Below are 14,662 nucleotides of genomic sequence, written 5' to 3'. Positions count from 1 at the left end.
CCTGGATCTCTCAGCAGGGACCTGTTTTTCCTTGGTTACACCGCAGTTGCACTGACTGGAGATTCTCTCTGCAGGGATCAGAGCTGAAGATGTTAAAGGTTTTGAAAATCGTCCTCTTCTGTAGCTTGCTGCCCCTGTCTCGGGGAGTGGTCCCTGGAGTCTTTTCTGTAGTCAGTCCAGAGGGAATTCACAAAGGTAAATATGAGTCAGGGTTATGCTGCAAACTGTGTGGGATGATGAGTGGGAACAAAGCCTCTCTGAACAGCCCCTTTGCTTTGTCACCTTCCCTGTTCCTACTTTATTCTGTATTTACTCACTTACCGGAGGCAGCCCCGGCTCCTCAGAGCTCTTGGCTCCAGCAGGAGACTCCGAAGTGCTCATGGGTCTCCGTAGGGCCCTGTGCAATCCCAGAAGTGGTAGGAGCGGGGAATGGTGCAGCACAAAGCAGCCACTCAGCATCCCAGGGTCTGGGCCCAGGTCTGCGTCTGCCTCTCTGTGCCTCAGTTTCCCATCTGTAAAAGGTGGGGAATTGACTTTCCTTCCTCAGGGTTTGCTGTGAGACTCAATGAACAAGTTAATGTTTCTAACGTATATTGACATACTTGTTATGCTAAAATTGCAACTGTGGCCATGCCCCAAATGGAGCACACACGGTACAAGCTGTGCTTCCAGCACTAATCGGGCAAGGGTGGTAGCAAGTTTGTAACACAGACACAACTACATAGTAATCTTGTTTAAATTAGATTTATAGTGTGTTAAGTTCACGGCGCACACACAGAAATGAGATAAAAACATAAAATTCTCTTTCTAGAAGGTTGTAACGTAACACAACTTTATTGCTTAGAATCCAGAACCCTAACGCACAAGAACCAAAACCAGAGAGACACAAAACAGTCTGCTCTCTAAGGCAGAGATGCACAAGTCACCCCCCTTACTCTAGGCTGGCTCTTTGCAGACTGACTGCACAAGACCCAGATCACACACTTCCCTACAAAGCCCCATAGCCTGCAAGTAGGACCAGGAAACCCCTCTCTCTGAAGGTGATAGCTTGTAATTATAACATAGGTTCCCCTACACCACACTGAGGATGCTCTTCATGGTTACCTTTCAGAGCTACTAAGCCAAGGACTGTTTCAGGTCAGTCCATATTGTAAAATATTGCCCCCCCCGCCCCGTATGGTGGTATATGGATTACTCATGTAACACTCGCACCGTGAGTTCCATTCGACTAGGGGTCACTCTCAGCTATCTCTGGTCTCATGGAAAGATGTGTTCCAGTTGTCTCAGGTGTATTGCTTCAGGATGGGCTTCTCCAAAAGCATCTCCAGGCAATACAGATCCCCGGCATCGTGAGCAGAGGGGGCCTGCTCGGTTCATTCATCAGCATCACAGGGTAAGCGGAGAACAATATGCTAAAGCTTCTGCCTTGGGGGCCTGACCCAAAGGGGAGAAGCAGGAGACAAGCTACCAGTCAGTCAGAGTCCCTCTCATGGATCCTTATGCTGATTTATACCAGGGGAGGAGCCGGCCCTCAGTGCCAAATTCCCAGCTGGTGCTGTGCCTACTGATGCCAGTTGTGAACTTGGACTCAGATTTCATCCCTTGTGGTCCATGATTGCATCTCGTATAGAAGAATCATTGATTGGTAAAGTCACTGGAATGACTTAAGAAGGCAGTTTTAGCCTTTCCTCTGAACTTCCGTCCTCTTTGGGTCCAAGTCTCCCCCGTATCTGACCCTCAGGATGCTTTGTCATCATCTGTAGGTCATCATCTGCATCTGCACAATGCATCCAGCCGCAAGTGATTGCTCTGCCGGGAAAGCTGCTTTTCCCTACTCCCATTTTTCCTTCTGCTCCTCTGGGATGTGAGTGCCGCCTTCGCCTCCCCACCCTGCGCACTGCTTTACACGTCACCACTGCATTTGGCCCGTTACTTTTGTGTGTAAATTCTGAAGTGCAGATCACAGAGGGCTAATCTGGGATTTCAGTTCCTGAATGTGTGCAACTGCTCGGCCGTTTCTCACGGCCTCTGCTTTCATTCTGCAGACTAGAAGCTGTTAACGTCCAGCTGCCCACGGTGTCGGTGACGCTGCTGCCTGGAATTGGGGGCCAGCTGACCATTGCTACTAAGCTGGAGATCAATGGCAACTTGTTGTGAGTGTGGGGTTTGACAACCTGTAGCTTTTTGTTCTTCTCACTGGCACAAAGAACTGAGCGATGAATGGAGAAGTTGGTCAGATGCTCTTGGATGAGTCCTGACTAGCGTTGGGGGAAAGCAGTGGGCTCTCTCCCGCCCTCCAGTACCTGTTGGTGGCCCCCCCTGAAGGCAGTGGGTGCCATGAACCTGCATCTGGGGGCATCATCTGGCTCACCGCAACCATTTTTTCCCAAAACGCTGCAATTCGTAGGAAATCTCTGCTACGCCCGAGGTCTGTAGAACTCAGGGGTCAAAACTCAAGGAACAGTAAAGAGGGAAAAAAACCTGTAATGTAAGAAGTGTAAATTACTTCCTTACAGTCACAATTGAATCACGGGTCAGAAATGAAAGGCCAGTGTATTAACCTTCTGCAACCACTTAGACCCAGTTGATTTTTGATACTTCAGCTCAGGAATACAGAGATGTGGATATTTTTGCACTGCACCATGTTATTTATGCAATTTCCTCATTGCAAAGTGACCCTACGCCCGTGTGCACCGCAGCACCTAGGAAATTTACACCTCGTATGGATTTTCACCTGATCATCACATGTAGCAATGTGCTGACAATGCAAGTGCAGAACTCAGTGAATAGCATTTGCAGTGAATTTCAATAGAGAAAGGTGTGAGATTTCACTAATTTTAATCTGAACATCATATCATGGTTTTGGAGGTTATAAACATCTCTTCTTAGATGAATCATATTGCAGCTTGCTGTGAGATGAGCTATATTTAGCCTGAAGAAATTACCTCAGGTTATCTGGGCTGATCCATATTTCAGTGGACGTGAACCTTAACGCAAAAGTCAGGGTGACTGACTATTCAGCAGGCGTCTTCCAAGTTGTAATTGAAGACTGCCAATCCCTGCTTGGTCCCTTTGGCATCAGGCTCCTCTCAGGGTAAGTGCCAGTGGTTTTCCCGCCTTCTGTAGTGATCATCAGTAGGGCTGAGTGAATAATGCATTTTTCTTTTTGGGCCCCTCCCCCCCCCCCATGGCAGCAGATGTGGGATAATTCTCCCCTCACCCCCCCGGTGAAAGTCTCATCCTAGTCTGAAGTTGGTTTAAAACCTGACGCATGAGGTTCTGTGTCACTTCCAAAACTCTGTATCTAAACTAAAGGCAGCTAACGCTACCTCGGAGTGTGGAACTTGGCTGGTTCTAGTCCCTTGGTACCTCTCTTGAGACTTGTGTTTTTAGCCACCCTGGCCCTGCGTTGGCTTTCATACTTGGTTGTCTTTCTCTTGCAGTTTGCGGCCAGTATCAGTGACTGGATCAGTGTCTAGCACCCTCACCCTGATGAATTTCCTGACTTGACTTTTTTTGTTAAATTGCAACAGAGCATCCAATTCTGTCATTTTTTAAATGAAACATTTTGGTTTTTGGTTCAAAATTAATTTTGTTTTGAAATGTAATTTAATTCACACCCTCGCACAAGGGTGAAAAAAAGAAAAGGGCAAAATCAAAAGATTTTTACTGACTGGAACTGACATTTTTTTGCCATGTCAGTCTGTGAAAATTTTGGAGATTTCAACTTTTTGTCCCAGTTCGGGATGGGAATTGTGTGTTTTTTTAACCATTTCCTGCCCAGCCTTCACTCAGGCGGTACATCAGGAAGTAGGGCTGCGTTTCTGGGCGAGTGTAAAGGAATCAAAGCTAGAAAAAGGGAGGGGTAAATCAGTCTGCTGTAACTGATTCTTTTTCCAGTTTCATGTCAGCTGCTTTTCCTACTACACTCGTCTCTTCCACTGCCCTGGGGGTGGGGGAGAGTTCAAACCATTGTAGGTGGCTTCAGTCTCACCCGCACTTATGCTATTTGCAAATTATCACTGCATTTGGCTCATTGCCTTTTTGGCTCTATTCTAAAAAAAAGATTCAGCTCACAGAAGGCCTAATTTGGGAATCCTTTGCTGGCCCTGAGTGGCACTTACTCGGCTTAATCTTGAGCAAGGGAGATTTATTCGGTTTGATATTAGGAAAAACTTCCTAACTATGAGGATAGTTAAGCCCGGGAACAGGTTACCAAGGGGGGTTGTGGAATCCCCCTCACTGGAGGCTTTTTAAGAACATGTGGGGACTAGGTATGTTTGGTCCTGCCTCAAGATGGGGGCATGGACTAGATGAGCTCTTGAGGTCCCTTCCAGCCGGACATTTCTTCTATGAAACAGTCCCACCAACGCCAATGCCCTTTGCTACTCAGCATGAGTAACCGTCTCAGCACTGAGCCCGGAGCAACTTGGGAAGAAAAGGAGCTGGTTGGCTGCTTGTTTGCTCTTGATGTGTTGGACTCTGTTTCTGTGCAGTGCTGGTCCCCCTTGGTGCCGTAGGAAAGATCCAGTATCAGTTAGCCAGCCTTCCACTGATAACTGACCTGTATGTTGGACTGGATTTAAATGTAAGTGTTGACTTTGGATAATGCCTGAGACTGCCTTGTGCTGTTTGATGGTGTTTACTCTGAGCAGTGGTCTTAGGGGGAGTCCGTTTGCCTTCAGGGACATTGATACAGCTCCTGCTAGGCCGTCTGCAAACCATCCAGTGTCAGGTTTCAGAGTCTGCCATTACTTGGGGGTGTGACTTGTCGGCCAGGCCGTCACTTGGTGTTTTTTCTGCTTCTTCACAGCTGACGAACACTTGTTAAACAGGAGAGCACAGAATAAGGAGCAGTGACTAGCCAAACGCAAATGGTCAATAATGAATAACAAATAATGACCAGCAAGTAATAAACAAGCAAATGACAAATGTTGCTGGGTCTCTTCATTTGCATGTCAATGCACAGGTATTGGAGTTAGGATTAGTTATATCCCAGGCATGTGTGAATGAAAACGTGCGTAGTGAATATCGCGGTGGCATGAGTGACTGGTTCAGCCTTTGAGTGAATGTTCGTTCACGCAGCGTGGCAGGAAACAGCCAGTTCCACCCACCTGCTCTCCATATCCAAACCCTTTCATTTGTCAAACAGTGAAATCCATGGGGTTGGTTTCAGGCCTACTTAATAAAACAGGGAAACCTTCATTATGCATCACAGAGTTTAGCAAACTAACTTTTTGTTAAATGTAAAGAGAACTGTTGAGAGAACAAAATGTTCTTAAATAAGAACAAGAGTGGATGACCAATAGGCCAGGTGTAAACCCAGCAGGTGACTCTCCTTGTTTGAAGGTGATGGTTTCACTCGGTACCATCTCCCTTTCCAGACCGTGATCCATCAGCTGGAAGGAGGCAACATCTCCCGCCCTGTCAGCGCCGTCCCCGTCACCCTGCAGGGCAATGTTCTGAACCTGGGGCTGAGCCAGGCTTTCCTCAACGCCGCACTGTCCCTCCTCGGCCGGATCCAGCCACAGACATTTATTTCTACATTGGACGTGGTGAGTACTGAGTGCTGGGGTATTTCCGTCCCGGCTAGAGGAAATACCAGGGCCGCCGGGGGGTGGGGACGACAAGAGGGGCAATTTGCCCCGGGCCCCACAGGGGCCCCCACGAGAGTTTTTCGGGGCCCCTGGAGCGGGGCCATTCACTCGCTCTGGGGGGGGCCGGAAAACTCTTCCGGGGCCGGGCCCAGGAGCTTCTTCCGCTCTGGGTCTTCGCTGGCAGGGGGTCCTTCCGCCCCGGAGCGGAAGGACCCCCCACTGGCGAATTACCGCCGAAGCAGGACCCGCCACCGAAGTTCAGCTCCACTCCAACTTGTCCAGACCTTTCTTAAAGGATGGTGCCCCAAACTGGACACGGTTCCTTAGCTGAGGCCTCCCACTGCCAAGTAGAGCAGAACAACTACGTGTTATGTCTTACATCCGACACTCGTGTTAATACATCCCAGCCTGACATTTATCTTTTTTGCAACAGCATCACATTGTTGACTCATATTCAATTTGTGATCCACTGTAATCCCCAGATCCTTTTCAGCTATACAACCACCTAGCCAGTTAGTCCCTATATATAGTTGTCAGGGTTGGCTCCAGGCACCAGCGCAGGAAGCAGATGCTTGGGGCAGCCAACGGAAAGGGGCAGCATGTCCGGGTCTTTGGTGGCTGGTCCCTCGGTCCCCCTCTGAGGGAAGGACTGGCTGCTGAATTGCCACCGAAGAATTTCTGAGTAATTTTAGAAGTGAAATATGTTCTTGAAACAACCGATTTCAAAGCAGCCTGCAGAATGAGGGCCAGAATTGGGATACACCATAACTGGGCTCTGAAGTGGGCTCCCGTATCTGATCATGTTATGGTCAGGAGCACTGTGGGCTCAAAACTCTTTCAGCTGTAAAGGCAACAGCATGAGGGAAATGAGAAGGATCTGCACAGCTGAGAAATCTCTCACTGGACCGGGCCTGGAAGAGGCAAGAGCAATTGAATGAACATGGGACGTTTGTTTCTGAAAGCAGGGGTTCAGGGGGCTTGCTGGGGAGGCAAGAGGGGCTTGGGGAGCCCCTTGTTTTATGGATTTCTTTCTCTGTCTGTAACCCTAGGGATTGAAGGGAGGAGTGCCTGTGTTGCTAGAGAGGGGTCAGCTCGTGCTTCAAGAGAGTCACAAGATTAGGAACCCAGGGAAACAGAACTTTATTTTTTTAAAGTACAAATACACTCCCGCTCCCCCTGTGCTTCAGTGACGTCCGTGGCTGCCCAGCTGTCCCTGTCTGTCTCTCTCCATTCTACTGGGTGCGACAGGGCCATAGCATCACGCACAAATCTCCTCCCGCTTGCCCCCCTTCAGGTGATTCTTACTCGGCTGGATCCTGCCTTTCCCATGCTGCCAAACCGCCGGGCTCCAGCATTGCTGGCACACTGGGTGCGTTAAGCCCTGTCTATGGGAGGCAGTTGTACTGGGTTAAAGGCTTTTTGCCTGTCTGAAAACTGGAACTGAAAGAATTACATGAATATTTTCAAAATAATGCCCCCCCCTCTTTATTTTGCTCTAGCATGAGTAGGCTGATATAATTTGTCAGTCACATAGCTACTGAACTAAGTGTTGACACACAGACTTGCACCAAAATAACGAAAGGTGTGAATTGCAGCCCATGTCGTTACTTTGGTGCCAGTTTCCATGTAGACAAGCCCTAATTTAAATTGGTCATGAAATCAGTTTAGTTAAACTGATGCAAATCCCTGTGTGGACATTCTTAGCTGGGTTTAGTGTGGCAGTTTCAGTTTAGTTTAAACTAACCATTGCTTGTCTTAAGCCAAACCAGAAAAAGTGTGTCCATACAGGTTTTTGCTCTGGTTTAACTACATCTGTTTAAAATCACACCGTTAGTTAAACCGGGGTAATATTCTGGGGTAGAAAAGGCCTTATTTGGTGCTCTCTGCTGCTCTCCTGTCCTGCTTCGTGCTCCCCTTCTGACCTTGTGTGATTGCCATATTGACAGGTTTCAGAGCGGTAGCCGTGTTAGTCTGTATCAGCAAAAAGAACGAGGAGTCCTTGGGGCACCTCAGAGACTAACAGAGCTTATGCCCAAATAAATTTGTTCGTCTCGAAGGTGGCCCAAGGACTCCTGCTCTTTTTGCCATATTGATGTTTCTAATCTTTGCCTTTTTATGGCCAATTTCAGCTCCCGCGGACAGACTGGCTGTCACTAGCCGCTGCAACGCTCAGGTAGCAGAGACGTGTCTAGGTCTCCATTGGTTTCTATCTGGCAACTGTTATGTGGGGACAATACGGATTTTATAGGGTGACTGAGCTCTGCTATCTGAGGGTTATGAAACTGGACAAAGTCTCTCACTTATGTCAGCCTGGCTACTGGGTGCATTATTGCTACTAATGGGCTGGCAGGAAGGGTTTCATCAATGGGGAGGAGAGGGCAGGGTAAATCCCTCCGGTGTAACTTGAGAAGTTCAGGCTTTTCAATTTGCTTTTAGCAAGTACGTCTGTGTCCTCTGCGGTTTGTAAGGAGAAGTTAATCCTGTTTGCATTAAAGTATCTTTGCCTTTGACATATGGAAGAAAATAGGTCTGTGCTCTGTCCTCGTCTTGGTGCTGTTTGAGCTGATGAAGGTTATACAAAGAGAGGTTTAGTTAAAGAATACAGCTTCCCACAGGGTCTGCAGTGAGGAATTCACTTGGTTTGTGAAATCCCAAAGGGAAGCCGTGAATGTCCTTTTCATGGGTTCCAAGGCCTGAAGACAGCATTACTGTATGGGATGAATCTACTCTTCCATCTTTGGTAGCAGCTGCAACCTCAGGACAAAACAGCAGTTTGATTCTGAGTCCTGTACAGCTCGTCTTCATCGGCATTGCCTGGGCGTGTGCAGGGTGGTTGTAGCCGTGTTGCTCCCAGGACATTATAGAGAGACAAGGTGGGGGAGGGAATCTCTTTTGTTGGCCCAACTTCTATTGGTGCGAGAGACATTTCAAGCTTCCATAGAGCTCTTCAGGTCAGAAGAAGAAGAACTCTGTGTAGCTCGAAAGTTTGTCTCTCGCCAACAGAAGTAAGTATCTTGTGACTGCTGTTTGGTGTGGAGCCACGACTGTTATAAACATATGGGGAAGTCAATATCTGCTTCTGAGTTTCAACACAAGGGTCTTCTTCAGTGACCAATATAGTGTATGTGCAATATCTGGAACTGGGGCTGTCGGAGGTACACCCAACATGAAGTTCTCCCAACTCATTTGAGAGCATCCCGTAGTGCGTAAGTTGGGGTTACATTGTTTCCATAAGAACAATTTGGTTCCTGAGGTCTGGATCAAAAAAGGCAAATAATTCAATGAACTAGCGACTGGGCTGTGCACTCATGGTGGTAAGTCTGTGCTGTATTGGTGGGTAAGATGGCTACAATGGGCCACAATGAAATTATTCCAAAAGCAAATAAAGTGTTTGTTAAAGGAACAATTTCTCTAGTTGTGAAACGACCTTGTTTCTATCTGTATTGTTACCGCGCCCTTCGTCCACAACTCTCCGAGTGTTTCACAAACATTCATGAGTTCATACAACTCTTCCAGCTGAAATTGGCCATAAAAAGGCAAAGATTGAAAACAAGGCACAAAAAGCTTAAGTGACTTTAAAAAAGTGTGTGTGAATCATTGAGAGAAGCAGGAAAACAACGTGCAAACCTTGATGCAAGTCCCTGCTCTAAGCAATTGGCAATTCCCTCTACCAGGGACAGCTGCTTTAACTAAATGTCTATTAAAGCATGTCCGCACTGTGCCTGTCAACTTGCTCCCTCTTTGTGCTGGTTAAAGGTTTCAGAACGTGCAGCCATGCTGCCCTGGAGCTGATTTTCCGAGAAGGACTTCTGGTTTTGGAAACACTCGCTTGCTTTCACACATAACCGTGCTTTGTTGCAGGTGCGAACGTGAGTAGTTAGATGTCTAGCTATGGTGCCTTTTTGCACCTATAAAGCCGGTAGTTTGATGTTTAACTATATTTGCACCAACAATTTCTCTTTCACACAGTTACTTCTGGGTGCAAACTGCAAAACAGACACCACTTGTTCATTATACTAAATCTCCTGTGTTTTCCCATGTCAAACTCAGAATCACCTGGGACAGTGTTCCCCCAGGGTCAGGTTTTCAGAGAGTTTAGCCATTCAGCTACATACCTAACCTCACTTGCGGTACACAAACTCTGCTAATTCATCTAGTTATTGGCACACACTGGTTTTAGCTGGTGTTTGACGGTATGGTCATGTGCTGAGTGTAACCGGGCGAGGCCCAAGGCCCCCATGTTCTTTTCTTTTCTTCTGTCTGCAGCTTCAATAGCTTCCCTTTGAAAGGCTCTTCAGTGCAGCATATTCCATTCGCTCAACTCCTTTCCCAGTCTGGTCTTCCTCTGAACACCACCCCTGGGAGAACCAACATTTCGCTCACTCTGGTATCATTCTTAGTGTCAGGACCCACCTCGCCCCAGAACCTGCCCTGCAGTGCCGGGCTCCTGCATGGGAAGTCACAGACCCTGTCCCACAGGATCTAGAGTCTCAGTGGCCTCTGAGACCTGCATGATGATTAACTCTGGCTCCCTGTCCCCGGGTGGCTGCGCCGTCCAGGAGGAAAAATGTTTGTTTGGTACCTTGAGCATTTTCCTTTGTCTCCTTGTCCCATCTCATGGGGCCACACCTGGGACTGTGATGAGAGCCAATCAAGAGGCGCTGGAGTATGGTAAGGGAGGCTGCCTCCTGCTTGCTTCAAACCCAAAGCAAATCCTACTTTAAAAGGAACCTCACAAATCGTCTGGTGCCGCCCCTGTCTTTACATCATCTTGTCACGTTCATCTGCCAAGCACTGGGAATGGCCCATCCACGGTGGCCTCTGAAGAACTGTGGTCACTGGAATATCTGCTCGCTGCACTCTGACATCTGCGCCATGTTGGGACTGAGCCGATTTTGAAAACCTTAAATTCCCAAAAGTATTGGCAAAGTTGGACCCCGGGTTTGGTTCACGGTGATCAGTGGGGTCTTGCTGGGGGCTATTGGGGGCATTTGGACAGCCAGTGGGTACTTGGGAAAGTGTTTGTTTGCAAATCCCAGCATCTTCACAGATTTCAGCCTGAGTGATGTGTCGCTTTGCAAAATGTGCTCATCACCATGTGTCGTCCATTAGTGTTGTGTCAACCAGGCAAAGTACTAACAAGCTTCAACAGGACTTTATTTTTACAGTGGAAACCTCTTTACCAAGCTGCTGCTGCACCCTCTGTAACTCTCACTCTGCCTCTTCAACTCCCCTCCCTCATCCCTGTTTCCTGTCCTTTCAGACTCCCAACAGCCAGTGCTCCCAGTTCTAATCATCACAAGCAGCATCTAAACACCACAATTAGTCTCATGTTTAAAACCTTGCAATCAGCTAGTCAACGAGCAGAAACCACCTCACGGGACCAAGGCTGCTCCTAGTAGAACAGTGAGCAGTTCACACACAGTCGCTTGTCTAAAAGTTGGGGGCTGGATCCTTGCCCAGTGTAATTGGTGTAGTTTTACTGACTTCAGTGGAACTACGCTGATTATGTCTGGGCCTGTTTGTCTCAAACCGTTTGGCAAGTATTGATTGATGTTGAACCTATTCAAAGAAATCAGACTCGATTTGCAAATGATTCTCAACCAGAAGAAGGGAATGCATTTCTAGCAGCCACTATTCATGATGAAAACTGTCGTCATTGCTCTTCTCTAGCCACTCGTTTGGGCTTGATTTCTAGTGCATGCTGTCCTAGAGCTGGTTTCCAGCTAGGTCTTTGTTGATAGCAGAGATGCTGCATGCACTGGGTAAGTGGTGCCCAGCATAACTCCTCCTCCTTCCCATGGAGTGTCCTTACCAAGTGTGTTGTGTTTCCAGAGCGTGTCAGACTGGCCGGGCCGCCCTGCAGCAGGCTATTCTGATCATAGACATCCAGGATTTCTTTGGCCAAAAAGGCCTGTTTGGATCAGTCTTGAATATTGTAGTGTGAGTCAAGCCCCTGAACAGCTCATTCCAGGTGTGCTCGCTAAAGGTGAAATTCACTCCCATGCAGTGGCATAAATACGATGCCTGCTGCTCCCAGAAGGTTTCCAGCCTCTGGAACCAGACCTCAGGAACCAGTTCTAGGCCAAAGGGGATTACTAAGGATGCGCATATGTAACCCACACACCTTCTGGGTGTGGGATTCTGTCCCATCTAGTGACACTGAGACCACTTAGAGAGAGAGAGAGAGCAATTAATGAGTCTGCGCTACAGCCTTACCTAACAGCCAGTTGCCTTTTAGCCCACACAGCAGAGGCTCATGCACTAAGCTCCCAAGGTCCCAGGTTCAATTCCACCCACTGACAACCAGGGTCTGTTGGGATTGCACAAACCGCACCAAACCTCTAAAATGGAGGGTCATCTATTGCCAACCTCAGGCATGCAAAGAGCAGGAGTCAGGCCCCCCAAATGTCACGAGATTGGCCTAAAAATCAGGAGATTTTTTGTCAGAATACATGTTGGGTTATTTTTATTTGGCTCCTGGCTTTTGAGCTTCTAAAGGTCAGGTTTTCAGATGTTTCTCTGCAGCCATGAGGGCTAGAAATGTACGTATTGTGTTAAGGGAAAGCTGAGATTTTCTCCTAATGACACCAGTCTCATCCCTGCAGGATAAATGTTCTGAATTTTCAGTTCTTGGTGGAACTCGTCCCGCACACTGGCGTTCAACTGTGTCTCCTCACTGATCTCCACCTCCGAGCCAAAGTGTGAGTGTGTTGCCTTGTGTCATTGCAGGGCTGTTATGTTGGGTGGGGAGTGCAGAGGGCTGAGGGCTCGGGTATTGTTTTTGAGATTGTGCCCAGGAGCTCCGGTGATGGACCAGGGCTGCCGTGTGCCAGGTGCTGCATACCTGCTCCAAAGAGCTCCTGTTAATTCATTTCAAGAGCCTGATACACTGTGCAAGGCCCTTGCAATGGGGCTCTAAGGCAAAGAGATTTGGGTGCTGAATGTTGACAGCTTTCCCACTTCTAAAACAGCTGGAGACCAAAGCACACAAAGGTCAGTGGAAGTTACTGGTATCCAGCGGCATGACAATAGGATGTAAGTAAATTTATGGAGCTATACCTACCTCATAGAGCTGGAAGGGACCCCGAGAGGTCATCGAGTCCAGCCCCTGCCTTCACTAGCAGGACCAAGTACTGATTTTGCCCCAGATCTCTAAGTGGTCCCCTTGAGGATTGAACTTACAGCCCTGGGTTTAGCAGGCCAATGCTCAAACCACTGATTTGATGGATGAGAACGTTAATGGCCAAAGGCTGCTGTTTAACCCACTCTTGTCAGTGCAATCTCATTGAATGGAACGAACCAATTCACTGGTTCCTGGTGTCAGTGGCTGAGGTTCTGGGCTGTCTGGGAAAGCCAGGAATCACTCAGCCGGGTGTTCCTCTTCTGTTTGTTCAGCATCCTGGCTCCAATAGAACTGAGAGTGGGATCATCCATCCAGCTGAACATCCACGTTCTCTGAAGTGCCAAAGGCTTCCCTGAGTGGAGCATTTCTGCCTGCAAGTCCTTTCTAGGAGATGTACAGATTACCCTCAACTGACCCCTTTGCTACTGGCTTCATTTACTGCTGGTATCTTGCTGCAGAATCCAACCTCACACCTTCAAAGGCATTTGTAGCCTTCATCCTAAACCAGGGTAGAGTTCGATTTATTTTTGCTGATTGGCTGCTAGTGCATAGATTTTTAAGGCCAGAAGGGACCCCGCATAATCACAGCCCATTGATCTCCACCTCGTGGTTGTCATGAAGACTGGTCATTATGGTTGACTTAGAGCATATTTTGTAGAGAGAGACATCCAGTCCTGGCTCTCCCTCTGGTGTTCATCCTTGTTCTGCTGCATGAGCACATGGTCATGCCTTTATCCTCCACTCGGGGAAATCTTCCATTAACTTCAATGGGCGTTTTGTCTGAGCAAGGACCACAAAGCACCCGCTGAATCTGCCCCAGTGAAAACGCCAAGCTTATGAGCAGCAGCACTTCCCGGAGTACAGCCATGCACTGCGACGAGATTGCTATGGGTGCATCGAGAGAGCCCCAGGACACAGTGACCAGCATTTGCTGAAAGCCACCAACAACTGGGGCAGCCTCCGTTTCCTCCTGGCGGATGTCAGGCTTCCTCACTAAGAACAGACACAGTTAAGCTGCTTTCAGGCTAGAGCTAGCTGAATGTTTTCCAGCAAATAGTAAATTTTTATTCAAAAATACAGGGGGAGTGCACCGAATCTATTTGCAAATTTTGAGCTGAATTTGGCAAAGAACTTCAGCTGAAAAAAAAATGAAAAACATCATAACAGTTCCTGTAAAACTCTGTTGAAATGAACAATTCCCCCCCCCCCTCTTTGATCTTGGAAGTAGATTTGAAATCTCGTACAAAGCAACAGACTTTGTTCTGAGAATTCCAGGACTTCCTACTTCGTCTGGGCTGAAATACTGGGACAAGCCTTCCTTGTGGTGTTCAGTTACTGTCCTCTCTGCCTCCACCTCAGACTGCTAGCAAGTGAAGGGATGCCCAAAAATTGTGTGGGGGGGAGGGACACCTGGGAGGATGGCCCTGGCTTGATGTGTCGGCCCATGTAGCTAATACCAGTGGCAAGTTCCAAAGTTGCACTTATGACTTAGTCACATGCATATTGTTAATTTAACCTGTGCAAAGAGTCTGGCTGAGGGGTAAGCTGAGGGGATAAGACGCCTCCCTGTTATTTAGATGTGGATTTTCTCTTATTGTTGAGCCATTCTGTACCTGACTGTCCAAGTGAGGACTTACCCTATAAGATGACATCGAGTTAAGGACTGATCAAGTTACCAGCACAAAAGCATCTTTCTGACTTGATGGGCACTTAAGCTTAAATTCCTAATAGATAAGAAAGAAACCTCCCAAACTGGGCTTAGCAGCGATAGAAAGCCACCAGGCCAGGCCTGCCACTCAGAGGAAGATACTGAGATAAGCTTCAGGAAACACATTTTTACATAAAAATAATGCAGAGGACAGAAATAATTCAGCAACTTCAATTTCAGGGGTGCACATGGCCAAGTCAATGGCGCATCTGACAGGAATGATGGGTAAAC

General features: G+C 47.8%; 1 protein-coding gene across 1 annotated transcript; it reads left to right on the top strand.

The window, feature by feature from the left end:
* The first annotated feature begins 89 nt into the window (after positions 1–89).
* Positions 90–12,291, top strand: LOC123348278 (BPI fold-containing family B member 4-like). The gene is made up of 8 exons (XM_044985788.1): positions 90–195; positions 1,279–1,393; positions 2,046–2,153; positions 2,951–3,094; positions 3,901–3,974; positions 4,497–4,588; positions 5,385–5,555; positions 12,206–12,291. The coding sequence occupies exons 1-8, from the start codon at positions 90–92 to the stop codon at positions 12,278–12,280; spliced, it is 885 nt and encodes a 294-aa protein (XP_044841723.1). The 3' UTR covers positions 12,281–12,291.
* Positions 12,292–14,662: the final 2,371 nt, after the last annotated feature.

This window comes from Mauremys mutica, chromosome 13 (assembly GCF_020497125.1).
Source record: "Mauremys mutica isolate MM-2020 ecotype Southern chromosome 13, ASM2049712v1, whole genome shotgun sequence".
NCBI classification, from domain to species: Eukaryota; Metazoa; Chordata; order Testudines; family Geoemydidae; genus Mauremys; species Mauremys mutica.
The sequence above is the reverse complement of the archived record's forward strand: the minus strand, read 5'-3'. Positions and strand labels throughout refer to the sequence as shown.